At 47.2% G+C, this 15,473-nt stretch overlaps 1 protein-coding gene across 1 annotated transcript; it reads right to left on the minus strand.

Annotated features, from left to right (window-relative positions):
- Positions 1 to 2,501: 2,501 nt before the first annotated feature.
- Positions 2,502 to 11,855, minus strand: LAMP5 (lysosomal associated membrane protein family member 5). The gene is made up of 6 exons (XM_030448208.1): positions 11,720 to 11,855; positions 11,279 to 11,451; positions 10,904 to 11,035; positions 10,714 to 10,819; positions 8,742 to 8,930; positions 2,502 to 2,737 (listed from the first exon to the last, which is right to left on the minus strand). Exons 1-6 carry the CDS (start codon positions 11,760 to 11,762, stop codon positions 2,559 to 2,561), a joined length of 822 nt encoding a protein of 273 aa, XP_030304068.1. The 5' UTR covers positions 11,763 to 11,855; the 3' UTR covers positions 2,502 to 2,558.
- Between the last annotated feature and the right edge of the window lie 3,618 nt (positions 11,856 to 15,473).

Consider the following 15,473-nt stretch of genomic DNA (forward strand, 5'->3'; position numbering starts at 1 on the left):
AGTAGCTCTTTTTCATGCCACCCATTCCAAATTCTGATATCCAAATGGATATGCAACTAATGAAAGTTTTGCAAGGAAGAACAAAAGGAAAAAAAGAGGGAGAATGGGTGCTGATAAAGTGAAAAGAAAAGGGCGGAAAAGCCCGAAGGGGGCCTCCTAGAGAAAGAGACGACACAAAGAAAAAAAGCGTCCTTTTTCTTTTTCTAACTGCAAAGTCCTTTTCTTCCTCCATTTTTCACAGACTATTGTCTGTCCCAGCTCTTTTATATCTCTAATTACACTCTACTAAACGAGCAGAAATTGCTCCTACTGACAAGACCTGCAGCTTATCAAGAGGAAAGTAACAAAGTGGGGACCTAACTCTTACTGCCTGGGATGTCTCCAGTTTGGTGCAATTTCGTCCCATTCTGCCACCACCACTGCTCACCCACACATTCATGCCATCCCCATCCCTCAATTCCTCCAGCCACCTTCCTCAAATATGCTCAGAAGATGACAAATTACAATGGAGAGGCTCCTCTGACATCTGCAGAGCAGCTGTTAACTTCCTTTTTTTTTTTTGGATGTCAAATAGAGGAGCAGATGCTCCAGGCTGATGGAAGCTGGCTGGGAGAGCCTTTCTGGCTGGAAAGCAGACAAGAGCAAGGCAAAACAAAGCTGATAACTACAGCCTCCCTCTACTAAGGATGAAACTTTAATCCTTTTATTCACCCTCCTGCTTCCTTTGGCTTTTTCTGGTTGCCTCTAAAAGAACCATTGTTTTGTGTTGTTTTTTTTTTTTTTTTTTAAATAATAATCAGCTCCACTTTCACTGGAGTTTTAAAAGGGCAAAGCCACAAGCATCATTAACATTGTAATTTTGCTTCCTACACCCAAATGAGAAAACAAAAAGGGAAGCATAACAGAAATGAGATCAGGAATCAGACAAAACTAAAGGAAGGCTCTTGCTGCATCAGCCTTTGGTTTCACCTTCAACAAAAAAAACCCTCATAAATTTTAGAGGCAGCTGCAGCATTAAAAGGCATTTAAGTTTCTCCTCTTGCACTTCTCACCATTTTTTTTTCCTTATTACCCTGTTTTAAGCTAAAAGAAGACCGTCTGCATATGAGTCAAAGCAGCTCAAGACCAGTAAGGTATTTTCCATGCCCTAAACTGATACGAGGTCTGGACTAACTAACAACAGAGCCAAGGGAATTCAAAGCTTCCAGTGGGAACTGGATGGAACCAGAGTGAAACACACCATTGCCCACAAAACACATATGAAGAAACAGCCAAGAGATTAGAAGAATATTAGAAATTAGAAATTAAAAAAATAAATAAAAACTTAAAATATCACTGAATGCTGAGTTACCGCTATGTCTTCACCAAACCAAAATACTGCTAGAATAAATCCTATGTTTGACATCTATTTCGACTGCAGTTTTGCACCAAGTCCATTAGGTATCATGGGGTTAGTAGAAAGCATTGTATTATTTCAAAATAAGAAGGCAAATCGTGTATTATATATGTACATGTTTTAATTAATTTTAAAAATGGTCTACATTTAAGGATAGATTTCAAGGATTTGCTTATATTTCTTTTTCTGTTACATTAGATTACACCTGAATAATCTGCATAGCAACCTTAACATTTCTGTTTTCTTTTTGTTTGTTTCATTGTGAAAATACCAGTTGCAGGTAGCAATGTAACATCTCAACAACAATCACAATACGTGCAGGATGCCCAGCCAGAAGCATTTCTCAGTTGACTTGCAGTAGCATGGCACTTTAAAATTTGTATATCAATGCTCTTTTTTTAATTTTTTTTTTTTTTTTTTAAGTTTAATTCAAGTGTGGCTCAAAAAGCAAACACAAACTTTCTTCACTCAGCCTCAAGCAAGAGGTCAGCTCCTCAGCTGGCTGCAATCTTCTGCACTGGAGTTACTCCAGCTTATAGCAGCTTGAGGTTCTGGCCTTTATTTTTTTATTTCAGAACACACCTGTGTTGCCTTCATGCTTTCTTAACATGAATGCAAGTTTCAGGAATGTGGTTTGAGACCCTTCATTAGAGGATCTTAATGAAGCCTGTGCACTGGCTCTGTCCCCCAGCCCTGCTCCCTGTACAGATGGGAACAGAGATGGCTGAATGCTGCCCAGAGCAGTGCACTCTGGAGGGAGGAGTCCCTTAAGTGGGGGGAGAAAAGGGAAGAATAAAAATAAAACAAACAAACAAACCAAAAAAAAAGCAGCTAATTTTGGCCCCAGTGTTAAACTTTGACATGTGAAGCATTTCTGTTTCCAGATGATCAGCCCAGCTGCTTAAGAAGGTATTCATATCACCTACTGCCACAGACATGACTCCTAAAATCAGATGCTTCAAGTCTCCTTGCAGAGGCAGCTGTCTCTGCACTGACTCTAATAAAACCCAACCTTAACATGAGTGCCTCCAGGAAATATCCATGATTAGGAGTTGTGAATACCCTCTCTCGCCCCCTCCCCATAGCCTTCCCCTCACCCTTAGAAAAAAGTGCTTTTGCTTTTTCTACCTGATAAATATTTGGGCTGCTCAATTCTGTCTCCCTATCCCATGTGTTTGTACTGAGATCTGTCCCGAGGGATTTGCACTTGGTTGGCTGTCAGCTTGTGGTGGATATGGTAAACACAGAGGGTTATCACAATAACCAACCCCAGTATCAGGCCCAGAATCAGAGGCAGGGTTTCTTCTAATTGCTCCCTTTGGTCCACAGTGCACTTGTGTTCTGCAGGGAAAGAAGGAAAAAAGAAAAATTAACAAGACATTGCAGATCTGAACTCCTGCTGCAGTAACAAACCAACCTCCCCAGAGCCACAGCTCCACGCAGGGGGTCCCTGGACAGGAGAAACAGCAGCAAGAAGAGACAGGAATCACCATTGGAGTCCCAGGGAGAAAATCACTTGGCTTTGGAGGAGGGTGAAATCACAGTCACAACACAGGGTCTGCAGGGAGAGGTAACCAACAAACCAGCCAATGTGGTGGGTAGAAATGCTTTTGTGGCCACAGCTCCTCTTCAGACCTCTGCCACAGCCATCCAGCAATGGCCTTGCTGGGAACAGGACAGCAAAAGTACAAGTTTCTTGACTATGGCTGAGGGTTTGCATTGTTTAGTTACAGAACCCACAAATATGATACCAGCCACCTCAGCATCAGTAAGTTTTTAGTCCTGCATTGGACTTAGCCTCCTCAACATTAGAAGGTTTTCCTACTCTATCTGCAAGTTGACAGCAATCTGACAGCCCCAGTCTTCACAATCCATCAGCTCCCCATGGGGAACTCACCTGCCCTGGCAGAGCACATGTGTGTTCATGGTCAAACTGCATCCTGGCATCCCACTTTTTTTGTCAAATGTGAGCAGAAGCAATATGACCTTCCCCAGTGTTCTTTCTGGCCTATGAGTCCTTGTCATAGTCTAATAAACCAGTAGAAAATAATAATAACCACAGCTAATAGAAAAGCACTTTTCTGTTTAGGCTTGCAAAGGCACAGCCATCAAACATGCTAGGCTAGTAATCCCAGTTCAGCTCCCTTCTGCTTCCACAACCTACTTCAGGCCTGAACTGAAAAGATCACAAATTTCTATTTTTCCCCCTGTGGGACTCTTGCTTATCTGTGCCGATGGATAGGCACAGCTGATGCTGCCAAGATGGGGCTGCTAGACCAAAAGGGAGAAAAATGTCCCCTCTGGAAAGAAAAACTTATGGGGTACAGGAGTGACAGTGCTCTGGTCCCTGGATCATCTTCTTTACAGTACTAGAATTGTGCTGAAAACAATGAAAACAGCAAAGACTTTTAAAAAAAACAAACCCAAAAGACAATTTAAAAAACCCCAAAACAAATGAAACCCAAACCAAACACCTGCTGCCTTTTAGATGAGCAGCTACAAAGGGCATTCCTCTCATCATTAAAGACCATCCAGATGGGTTCCCCGGACAGCTGATTCCAAGATGGGGATATCTGCAGTAACCACAAACAGCAAATGCTCTGCAAATCTAAGGGCAGGTGCCAAAGAGCAGGAAAAACCCTGAGACTCCCCAGGCCCAGGCAGGAGGTGACAACAGGGACTTAATGGTGCTGCACTTCCAGGACCTCCAAGCACAGAGCCCTAGTCCCATCACCAGGCTCACAGGGATGCCATTAGGAAATGTTTTGAGCTGCAAATTAAGTGAAACAAAAAAAGTAAAAGTGAAATACAGTCTAACAAGAAAAAAAAATGCCCTTCTCAGTTCCAGTTGCTCACCGTTTCACCAGAGGAGTGATTAATCACCAGGACTGTGTTCCAGGCGATTCAGCAATTGCTGCAATGCAGGGGTTTGGTTTGTTTGTATTAAGGAGAATGGGGGAAAAAAAACCCTGATTATTATTAAGGTCCCCAAACTGGGTTTCTAGAGCTTTAAGAAATTCTTTCTGGCTTTGGATGCTAAGGCCTGACTAGACTAACCAAGGCAGAGCTGCAGCAGCAGGCTGGCACCCCTAGACATCACTGGGGTGATGAGAGAATGGGGTGATCGTAGGGGTCTGCAGGCAGTGCAGAAGGTAAAGCTGAAAGCACTTGTGCTGTGACCCAGGGGAATAACCCAACTGCAACACGCTTGCTTTCAACGTTTGAATTTCCATCTTTTGCCAAGGCAAACCAGCTGCAGGGCACGAAATGCTCCAGAGGATGCGGCCAAAACTCTGGCATCCTCAGAAAACCACGGCTGTATTTAAGTGAGTCAGAACTCAAAAAGGTGTCAATTCTTGCAAGCAGCCAAGGAAGAGAGTTCTTTATCCTGACACTTTAAAAGAGCATTAAAAGGGAAAAAAAAAAAAACCAAAAAAAACACCTCACAGTGTCTCCAGCAGCACATCCACAAATCATTCTCCTCTCCCCTGATGCACTTTCCGGTGCAGAAGTCACTCTGCAGCCTTGCAGAGAGCAATCTCCTGCCTTACCAACAGCACCTCCCCACCAGGTACATCCATTTGCTCCTTTTGGAGCAGATCACCAAAACCTTGGCTCTTTGGAGAGCATAGGGAGAACAGGAATTGGGCTGTGAGGGACCCAGCACAGAGGCACAGGCAAATGCTAAACACAAACACATCTGCAGCGGAACGAAGGCTCTCCAGATGCTGACTGCTGGGAGGATGAATATTGTATTTAACATTAATATAATGTTAAAAGCATCGCTTTATAAAAAATATTTTCACCTTTCTAACAGCATACTGTAATATTTATAAGGCATTTTTCACCCCAACACCTCAAAGCATTGCAGAGGTCCACAACCCCAAGGAGGGGCAGGTAACAGGTATCATCCCTGGTCTAACAGCCAAGAAAAATTCAAATGGGGAGCAGGAGGGGGAAAATGTTTGAATCAAGTCCACGACACACAAATTGGGACACTCAGCCCCATTGAGCACAGTGCAGGCAGGTGGGCTGGTTGATACGTGGCAAATGAAACACCGGCGCAGAGAGAACTGCTCTGTATTTTAAATCAAAGCCTTCTGCAGGAAAACAACCCTTTCCATCTGATTTTTCTCGAGTATTTTGCTTCAGGTCACTGGGTTCTACCCTCAGCCCGGGAAAGCAAAAAGGTCGCTGGCAAATTTTAACTACGTGAAAAGTTACGGCGACGCCGGGAGTTTTGCTGCACCCTGAACCCCGTGGGGTCACCCCTGTGCTGGAGAGGTGCCAAACCCAGCTTGTGCCACCCCACAGCCCTGGTCCCATCAAACAAAGACTGCAGGCAGACACAAAGCCAGCATTTAGGTGCATTCCTCATTGTTCTTTTGTGCTGTGTCTCCTCCGACACCACGCAGCACCCAGCCTCACGTACTGCCACGGTTTCTATGGTGAGTGCTCGTCCAGTTTCAGTACTAGGCTATGAAACCACCCAACAGGCCCATGTTCTTGTTTCAGCATCCTGCTGCAGAACAAACAGCAGCACGGCAGAAAAATCAGCATTTTCCCGTTTTCCTGCAGTTGCCAGCCACCGCAAGCCAGAGAAATGATGCAGGGGCTGTTTGAAGGGATGGAAAAAGAGCCCAGTTGTATCTGTTACCATTGGATGGATTTTTGAGATGGGTTTTCATAAGTTATCAGCTTACAGAAAAAAAGGAGAGGGGAAAAAAAAAAATTAACATTTTTTAAAATGTGCCCAAATGCCTTGCAGAGAGGAGTTACTTGGTGTCAAGAACCCTTAAGAAAATGCAGCCAATATTTGGTGTTTCTTGGAGAGAGACAAATCCTCCAAGAACCCCAGTCCCTCATTCTCAGCCTTTGTATCCCTTTGCATTATTATTTTGCTTTATTTTCATTAAAAACAAAAGGCTGAGAACTTCTGTGGGGTTCTTTCACCAATTTAAATGCTCTCCTCTCACTCTCTTGATCCATCTCCCTTTTTGCTGATCTTTTAAGCTGAAAAATTTCTACACATTTTCCCTCATAAAAAACCTAAATTTTTCCAAGCTCTGAAAGAAAAAAATGGTTTTGCTGCTCCTGTAATGATGAAGGCAAATACATAGAGATTTATGTACAGTTATATATATACGCATGCATTTGTAAGAGTTGTAAACAGTCTTTTTTTTAATAAAAAAAAAATATTCTAGCACATGAGTTTAAGCATTAAAAAAATAATCCAACCATGCCCTAACAATCATTTTAATCTATACCAGACAGCACAGTATTAGAGCTAAGAAAAAACCTTTCTCCCTGTTTCTTTGTGGTAAGAGACCCTCCTGAGAAGAATCTCAGTGATTCTTCTGCTCTGGCAGGTCTTGTTCTCTATTCTAAAATATTTTGAAATGTTCTGTAGCTTGTTGATAATTAATAGGAATTTTACCTAATGAGAAATTAATGAACCAAAAAGGAGAGGGCTAATTACTGTAATTTAAGATTGGCACTGATTCTCAGACCCCACAAAGACTCATGTTTTGCCATGCCCGTGCGAAGGACACGCTGGTCCGCAGTGCTGGTGGGGAAATGCGACAGAGCTTCGTGTGAAGCTTCATTGATAAATGAGCCCTTGGGCATCTCCAGCACTCCTCTCCAGGTCCTCTTTGCTATTTAACTTCCAGTGGAATTCAACAAAAGGAAGTGTCATTGAATAATGAGAGCAACAACAACAACAACCAAAAATAACCCCAGAAAGCTTGACAGAGAGAAACTTTCTCAGGAGGAGGAATTCCCCACTTGAGTTTATTGCTAAACCTGCTGGGGTCTCTTTGTGACCAAACTGCAACCACAAAGGGAAAAAAAACCAAACCAAACCAAACCCCGAAATAAATTTTCTGCCTGACACGAAAGAGAACATAATGAAAAAGGCAAATAGTTCCCTTTGGCAACCAAACTCCAAGTTTGGTTGTTTTAATTGTGAGCTCTCAAACTTGACAGGTTTGGTATCACAGAGACAAAGCAGCTAAAACTGAGTCCAGACTTAACCATTTTAAATATTCTTTTCGCATCCTCTAACATCTGTCCAACCAAAACCTGAGTGCAGAAAGCCTGGATCCACGGGAGGAGGATGAAGATGTACCAACAAAAAATTATAGGAAACTATTAAATCTTACCCCTTTCTGCCTGTAACCTATGCAAAATGCAGTACTACATTGGCATGGGAGAAAAAAAAATAATTTCTTTGTGCCCATAGTGAAAATCTACTCCGTACTACACTGGCCATGAGTAATTCAGTCATGCAAGAGCCAGTGTACAGAATAGCATGTGTTTACTACATCAGTTGAAGGAATGTGAGTCATGAGTGTTAAGTGCTCGGCTCTGTAGTCAGTGCTGGGTTTTTTTATTGTGTTCTAAAATATTTCCCACATGCAAAATAAGGAAGCCCTGTGTCTTCAATGCTAGGCTCAAAAATAACACCACCATTTCCCTGGTTGCTCTTAAATCCCTCTGTTAGAAATCTTACTTGTTACAATAGTAAAGTCGTTTGCTAAGATAATATTAAAAAAGGGAACTAAGCCTTAACTCAGGCAAGCATGTTCACATTCCTTCGTTTAACCTGATGGAAAAGGGGGAAGCTAGGGAGGAGGGGTACTGTGGGTTCCTCAGAATAAAGGCAGACAGAAGTTGCAGGAATTCTGCCCTGTGGAGCATTGCAGCTGACTTCAGTAGAACACTTTGATAAGAACAGCACATGTTAACTCAAATTTTCTTTTACAAAGAGTTAATATTGAAGAAACCTAAGATGAGGAACAATGTCCCATGTCTTTGGTGCACAGGGTGCACTGCTGAAGTCCTTGCTATGCCTCCTTCACCCTTGTAATGAGCATTCATCAAACACCAGCCAGCAATGTGCATTGCGAGTATTTCTTCCCTCTGCATCCCCAAGCTTTCCTCTTTGTGCAGAAGCCTTAAAAAGCTCCTGCAGCTCTACCAAAGCACCTTCCATGCCGCAGAGGAGATACCCAAGCCTTGCATGGCTCCCCAGGGACTAGGCAGTGTTGGGGCTTGCTGGCAACCCAGATAAATACGTCCTTATACAGAAGCCAATGTACACGCAACAGTAGCCCGTGTTTTGACCAAATAGCAGCTGGGCTGAATTTGTGAAGGATTCTAGCGGACCATGGAGGCAGGGAATGGCTTGGAGGGACAACGGGGAACACTGACAACCCGCTGGAAAGAGGGCAAAGTGATAAAGGTTGGGCCCAGATTCATGAAGTACATTGTGCCACTCCCAAAGGCTGTGGCGGTATCAACACCTCAGGGATACAGAACATGCCCTTGCCCCATGCCTTACCTTCACTGAAGACAAAATCCGAGGTGATGTCAAAGGGCTGGACACGCACTTCTGACAGCAAGAGCTGCACAGACTTCTGGCGGTTGCTGGAGGTGAGGGAGATGGTCTGCTGTGCCTGGCACTCATAGGACTTCCCCGCTGGGGTGACCAGAGCAGAGAGCCGGTGCGAGCTGGCTGTGTGCTTCCCAGCTGGCCAAGGGGCAGAAACAGCAAAGGTCAGGTCCCATCTCTGGGAATCGAGGTGACTTTATTAACAAAGCTAATGAATGGAACAGGAGGATATGCAGGCGGTGTGCAATGCAGCAGCCACACGCTCCGCTGCTCTTACTGCAGCATTTTCTCTTGGGGAGGGACCAGGCTTTCAGCATGGCACCCCCAAACAGCCATGGCACTTCCTGCACTCTGGTTGCCTCCCCATAAGCAGGAACAGAGGGTTGGAATTGTACAGTCCTGCCAGCACAAAGGGGAGAGCTAGCTCTGCCGATGCCAACTACAAGCAGGTCCCAGGTCCATAAAGTCAGAGTGATGGCTTCTATTGATGTTTATGCAGGTTTCAGCCTGGGACTGTGCTCATACTGCCTACTCCTGGGAAACAGCAATTCCTGCAGCTGCAGTTGGGCTCTGAATTCAAGCGGGAAAGAGCAGTGCAATTTGGGGACCTCACTACAAAGCAAAACAGGTCATAACACTTTTCCTGAAAATACAACATGATCGTTTCACTCAAGTATAGATTACAAGAAAATATTTTCCCATCACCTCATGCTTGTTTTATAACTGAAGGCCAAATATCGACTCAGCAAGGTGGAATGAGGGATGCCTTCCACCTCCCACTCTTCTGCAGCCCTTTGTTCCTCTTCAGCAGCACAGAAAGGCAATCAGTGTTTTGCATTTGCAGAGGTGATGAGGCATGGCCACCACCGTGTTTTGGGGACATAAACAGTAAAAACACCAGTGGAAAAAACAGCTCCATGTCCAGTGCATCTTATGCTACAAAGTCTTAATGCACCATTGGAGTCCAGCAATCTTGTGGAAGAACAATTTACAAATGATAGTATTTTCATTGTATTCAATTCAAGTATTTCAATACAAGACAACTCATTTCTGAGAGGAACTGAAATAAAAACAAAATGAGATCCAAAAGAAAGGAAACCCAGAGAGAAAAGAGGGGGCTGTTGGGTGTGGAGGTGTGTAGGGGTATGGATAATGGTGTTGATCTCATCCTTATCTTGGGAAACTGCTACTTTCCCACCTATTCAAGCATCATCAGAACAGAGGAGATAATTAACCTTAAAAAATATCTCCCGCAAGAAAGGAGACTATTTTTTCCCGTCTGGATGGACCTCTGCCCGGCTACCCACCCCCCTCAGGCCCCTGGGTGCCCCTGGGAGGGCCTGGGGCAGCGCAGAAATCGCGCAGAGGTTGGGTTCTCCTCCCACGGGGCCCGAGGTGATGCAAAAAGAAACAAAAGTAGTGGATTCTCCGTCCCTGGAGATATTTAAAAAGAGACTGGATGTGGCACTCCGTGCCATAGTCTAGCAACCGCAACGGTGGTAAAAGAGTTGGACTCGATGATCTCAGGTCCCTTCCAACCCAGCCAATTCTATGATTCTATAAAAAAGGGAGGAAGGGGAAACAACCAACCAACACCCCCCCCAAAAAATAAAACCAAACCAAAACTAAATACAAAACAGAAAATACAACAACAACAACAACAACAACAAAAATCCAAAAAACCAAAACCACCAAAATGCGGTTTTAAAACCGGCACGTGGTCCCGGTTTTGTCGGGGAAATTGGGGTTTCTTTCCCATTTAAACTGCACTAAGCAAACTAGCCCGCGGGGTGTCTGTGTCGTCGCTGCCCCTTCCCTTCCCCCTGCCCTCTCCCCCCCCCCCCCCCATCTGCTTGGTGCTCGCCAGACCTCGGGGATCCCCTTTAAAACCCTTTTAGAACCCTTTCCCCCGAGGACTTACGGTTGACGGGCTCCTTGAAGTAGGTGCGCTCCCGGGTGTCGTAGGTGAACTGGACCCGGCTGAGCCTCCAGAAAGCCTCCTGCCCCCGGGACGTGTTGTGTCCCTCCTGCCAAAACACAATCATTTAAGAGCCTGAACATACGCGTACCCTCTCCCCAGCTCCCGGGAGAGACGGGGGCGAGCCCCGTACCTTCAGGAAGAAGAGTTTGAGGGTGTAGGCTTGCTCCATCCAGGAGATCTCCAGCTCTGACTCGTTGCTGCCACACTTGCCCGTCACCTCGGCGCCCCTCGACAGTGGGATATCGGCTTGTTCCGTGATCATCTGCAAACGGGAAGGGGGACTCAGGGGGGCGGCACAGCATCACCCCCATTCCAGGCTGAATGTCTTTCAGAAGGAGTAAAGGACTTTCCAAAACTACTGGCAGATTCATTCCTGCCTCGGGCCAACCCCCCCCCTACCTCCCTCTATCACCGGTCCTGCCTTGACAACCGCGGCTGCAACGCTGCCAACCCAAGCCCCGGCCGCCCCCGAATACCCTCCACCCCTTCCCGGACCCCCACTCACATCCACGTAGTTGCTGGCCCACACGTCGTAGGGAACGATGAACTTAGCGGCGAATTCCGCCATCAGACACGTCGTCCGATTTTCCCGCACCACGAAAATGTCCTTTTCGGGGTTAGGGGAGAGCCCGGAGAGATTTTCAACTTCTTGCTCGGCAGCCAGGCGAGCCGCGGCGTCTGCGGACGGAGAGGAGCTGAGCGCCGCGGCCTTTTGCCCTAATCCTCTGTCCGCTCACCACAACAACCCGCACCCCGAGCCCGCTGGAGTAAGACCCCCGGTCGCGACGGGGCATCCCTTGTCGCGATAGAGAGGGCAGAGGAGGTGGGGCAGCCAGTGGCGGTGAAGCAGGGCCGGTGCTCTGGCAGCACCGGATCTATCTCGGCGCCAGCGGCTGCCTCATCGCGACAGGGTTCCGTGTCGCGACTCGCCGCCGCGGGTACTCACGCAAAAGGAAGAGGAGTAGCCCCGGGAGGCGTCCCCCGGCCATCCTCCCTGCTCGGCCCCGGCGTGTCCGCGGCTGCTACTGCTCCTCCGAAAGGGTCCGCTTCGGGGGAAATAAAAAAATAAAATAAAATAAATAAAAATTAAAAAAAAAAAAAAAAAAAGGGAGGAAAACCAAAAGCTTGAACACCTCCTTTCTCAGGAGCTGCACAAGCTGCAAAAAACACTCTACTGTGGAGTAGCGGGGAGGAGAGACGGGGAAGAGCGTGTGGGTGTGTGGAGAGGAGGAGAAGGGGGAGGAGGGGAGATGCCGGCGGAGCTTCTGGAGGAGTCCGCACCTAGAGACGGGGCGTACGCAGAAAGGGGGGATTCCCGCCCCCGCCCCCCGGCTTTGGGAGCCTCGCCGGCCCCCGCGGAGAGATCTGGGGGATCCTAGTGGCGGGGAGCTAGAAAGGAAAAGCCGAGAGAGCCCCGGTCATCCAGGTCGCCCCGACGTGTCCCTGGAGACGGGATGAACTGCACCGCACCCCGGGATGAGCCCTACATCGGCCTGGGGCATGGAAGGGGTGTCCCCCCTTCCTCCGGGGTCCTTGTCACCCTCTCTCTTCCCTTTCGGTGCGGCGCCAGACGGGTGCTCTCTCGGGACAGCTGCTGTCGCCGGGCTGGCAAAGGGACGGCTAAACCGGGCACAGCAGAGGGGCTGGAGGAGGGGCTGGTTGTCTAGTCCAGCGCCGGCTGCTCACGGAGCGTCAGTAATTTCGGTGAAGGCGAGCAGCTGCTTCGTGTTTTGATTTAGAAAGAAACGTACAGCTATTTTTGTGTGGCGAGGTCTGAAGCAAACTCGGCACCTTTTTTACAAAACGCTCAACAAACCTGACATGTCGTGACATACCAGAAAATCAAAACCACCATCACGTAGCAAGATCCCGACAGCCCCGAGATGTGTATTAGAGCAATCCAGACCCGTGGAGCGTTATTAGAGGGAAGGGTCAGGCACACCCGGGGCTGCTTCTCGAAGGTGTAATACTGATTAGAGTTTGTCCCTGCCCGGCTCAAGGGTCTGGGGAGCTCAGGCGTAGTGTCCCGGCCTTACCGAGAGAAGGGACTGCAAGTCCAGGGCAGGGGAGGGAAGCATCGCGCACCCCATCCCTGCCGGTCTCAAGCAGAGGAGTCTCCTGCACCCTGTCCACGGAGACTTGGGGAACTCCCTTCATCCCCAGTAAAACCAGCGCCTGCTTTGCCTCCCTCTTAACACGGGGTGAAACGCGCCCCTCACCTCACTACTCCAGTTCCCCGCTCCTCCCGGCTTGCGGGCAGCGGGGTCTCGGGGAGGAGCGGGTGTGTTCCCCACACGGGGGAGCTGCGGGTCGCCCCGAGGGTATGGGGCAAAAGGCTCTGGCCCCACCGGTACCCCCTCCGAGCTCCGCCTCGCCCCTCGCTGGTTCCGGCTTTCGTCTCTCCCTTTTGCCGGGAGAACAGACCTTAAATACTTGGGTGGGTTTTTTCCGCCTCTCAGCGGGAGTTTTTACCATCCTTTAATGCGCTGCCGGACTCTACCCGGCTGAGAAGCACATCCGAATATATACAGTTTACCGAGGAAGAAGTCCCAGGAGCAGCGGGGAACAGATGCCTACCACCAAAGACGTTTTTTGTTTGGTTGTGTTTTTGTTTTTTTTCTTAAAAAAAACAACAAAGGGACGGCAGCAATATTGGCGCGTGTGGTCTCACACGGACTCAATAGCAAATCGCATTTCTACCTCAAGAAAAAGGACTCCGGAGGAAGCAGTCCAGGGGTTTTGCAAAGCAAGGAATTACAAGGTGAGTTTGGATTGCTGGCAGATGCCTCTGGGAAGATGCCCTTTCTCTCAGGGCTCACCTGCAAAGAGGGGGTTTCCTGTCAGGAAATAGCTCCTTAAAAATAAAAGCAGATACTCAAGGAACATACTAATTTTTGTCACTATATTAAAATCCTTTTTCTGCTTGCTGAACATATTAAAAATATTCTGTCCACTTCCTCTGTCCCTTGTTTTGTGATAGAGGAATTTCTGCCTCCCAAAATAGAGCTAGACCAGTGCCATCTGTGATACAGGCTTAACCTGCTGTTAATGGTTTCAGGGGACTATATAAAAGAAAAAAAAATCTTCTATGGGAGGGTCTTTGACTTCAAGAGGCTCTGTTTTTGTGATTTCAGTACTTGCCTTTCTCAGGTCTTTCAGTCCTGACCTCAGTACTTAAGTAGCCTCTAATTCCTCCTCTAGTCCTGTATTTAATTTTTTTAAGATTCCTGAGCCTCCAAACAAATATATGCTCCTGAGCAGCAGCTTGTGTAGAAAGTTACTACAGGGAGCAGCTGGAAGAGAGTGGCTGTGTTACAGACACAGGCAAGCCAGACCCTATAAACCCCGAGACTCCCATAGAACAGAGCTGTGATCTCCCAGCACCCACTGCCTCCGCAGCACAACAGAGAACCCTTTGGCTTCAATGACAATCCTCACTGCAGAGCTGTGTTTATCCCATTCTCCCCAGCAAGCGAAGGGAAAGGCCTAAGATTTCCTAACCCCCCCAAAATCCCCAGAACATTGTCAGAGCAGAAAGGTCTCACCTGAGGTAGATCTCGCCAACCTCAACTGCTGTGACGGGGGACAATTTATGGCCATGGACTTGGAGCCACCCCTGCAACCCGGCCTTACCCACAGCTGGTAACCATTGCTCGTGTATCTCTGAATGCCGAATCCCCCATGCTATCCTCCAACAAACAGACAGCAATACCCCTAACCAGACTCCTCGCAGGGAGCAGGCAGCGTGGTGACACCGGCACAACCTTGGGAGCAGAGTTTTTTCCCAGCCAAGCAGCTCTGCCATGTGTCTGCCGCTGGCAGCCGCTTTTATGAGCAGCCCGAGGGCAGCGGCATGTGGAGTCAGCAAGGAAATCAGCCTCCGAGGGGTATTTTGGGTCTCTGACAATGCAGTTTGACTGCACTCGGGTAGGGTGGGGGTTAAACAGCCCCCCACACACACTTGAAAACAATCAAGTTAATGACCAACCCCCACATTACGGGAAGACTATCAGGCTGCCCGTGAAGCCAAGGTGTCCTGACCCTCCCCCAGTGCAGCTGCACTGAATTTATTTGAAGAGATTCAGAGAGGGAGAACCTACCACTTCCCACCATGAAATTTTAAGCGAAGTGGAATCCATCACCCTGGCAGAGAATGACATTTTAAACTGCTTTAACTCAGTATCAATGTTCAAATTGATTAGCCTATTTCATCTCAATGGAAATTCTCACCTCATTACATTAGCAGCCAAACTTCAAATAATTTTTGAATCAAATACTACTTAAGCAGCATTTCAAAATACTTAGCTGACAAAATTCATCACTTAATTTCAAATAGCCGTCTGCATTTTATGCTTAATTTTCAATGGATGAAATACGTTAACAGTTCTGGCAGCTGAGACTGGAAGCTAAGGTTACCCAACTCTGCAGTTTCACAGAAGCACGTTTTTTCTCTGGATTAGTGTCTTGCTTCTTTCTGGCTGAGCAGTGAGCACAGAATTGAAAGGGGACATTTTCTACCCTTCCAACACCAGCATATTCCCTGATATATAGAATACTTGCCAGGGAATGCAGGTAGGTTTGATTTCCTCAGAGAGGGATGTGAGCTGAACCCTAGTCCTTCATTTCCAGTTAAAACTTGAACAGGTAGGGCAGTGATTTCCAGTGAGCCTAAGAAAATTAGTGATGTCCAGTGCTTTACC

Source organism: Calypte anna, chromosome 3, assembly GCF_003957555.1.
Source record: "Calypte anna isolate BGI_N300 chromosome 3, bCalAnn1_v1.p, whole genome shotgun sequence".
Lineage (NCBI taxonomy): Eukaryota > Metazoa > Chordata > Aves > Apodiformes > Trochilidae > Calypte > Calypte anna.

Bases quoted from the DNA above. Each gene is read 5' to 3' on its own strand.
- LAMP5 (XM_030448208.1), bottom strand. From the start codon at position 11,762: ATGGCCGGGGGACGCCTCCCGGGGCTACTCCTCTTCCTTTTGC. The intron at 11,452-11,719 runs GTGAGTACCCGC...CTCCGTCCGCAG, and splicing joins GCTACTCCTCTTCCTTTTGC to ACGCCGCGGCTCGCCTGGCT. The intron at 2,738-8,741 runs GTAAGGCATGGG...CTTTCCCTGCAG, and splicing joins GGATTTTGTCTTCAGTGAAG to AACACAAGTGCACTGTGGAC.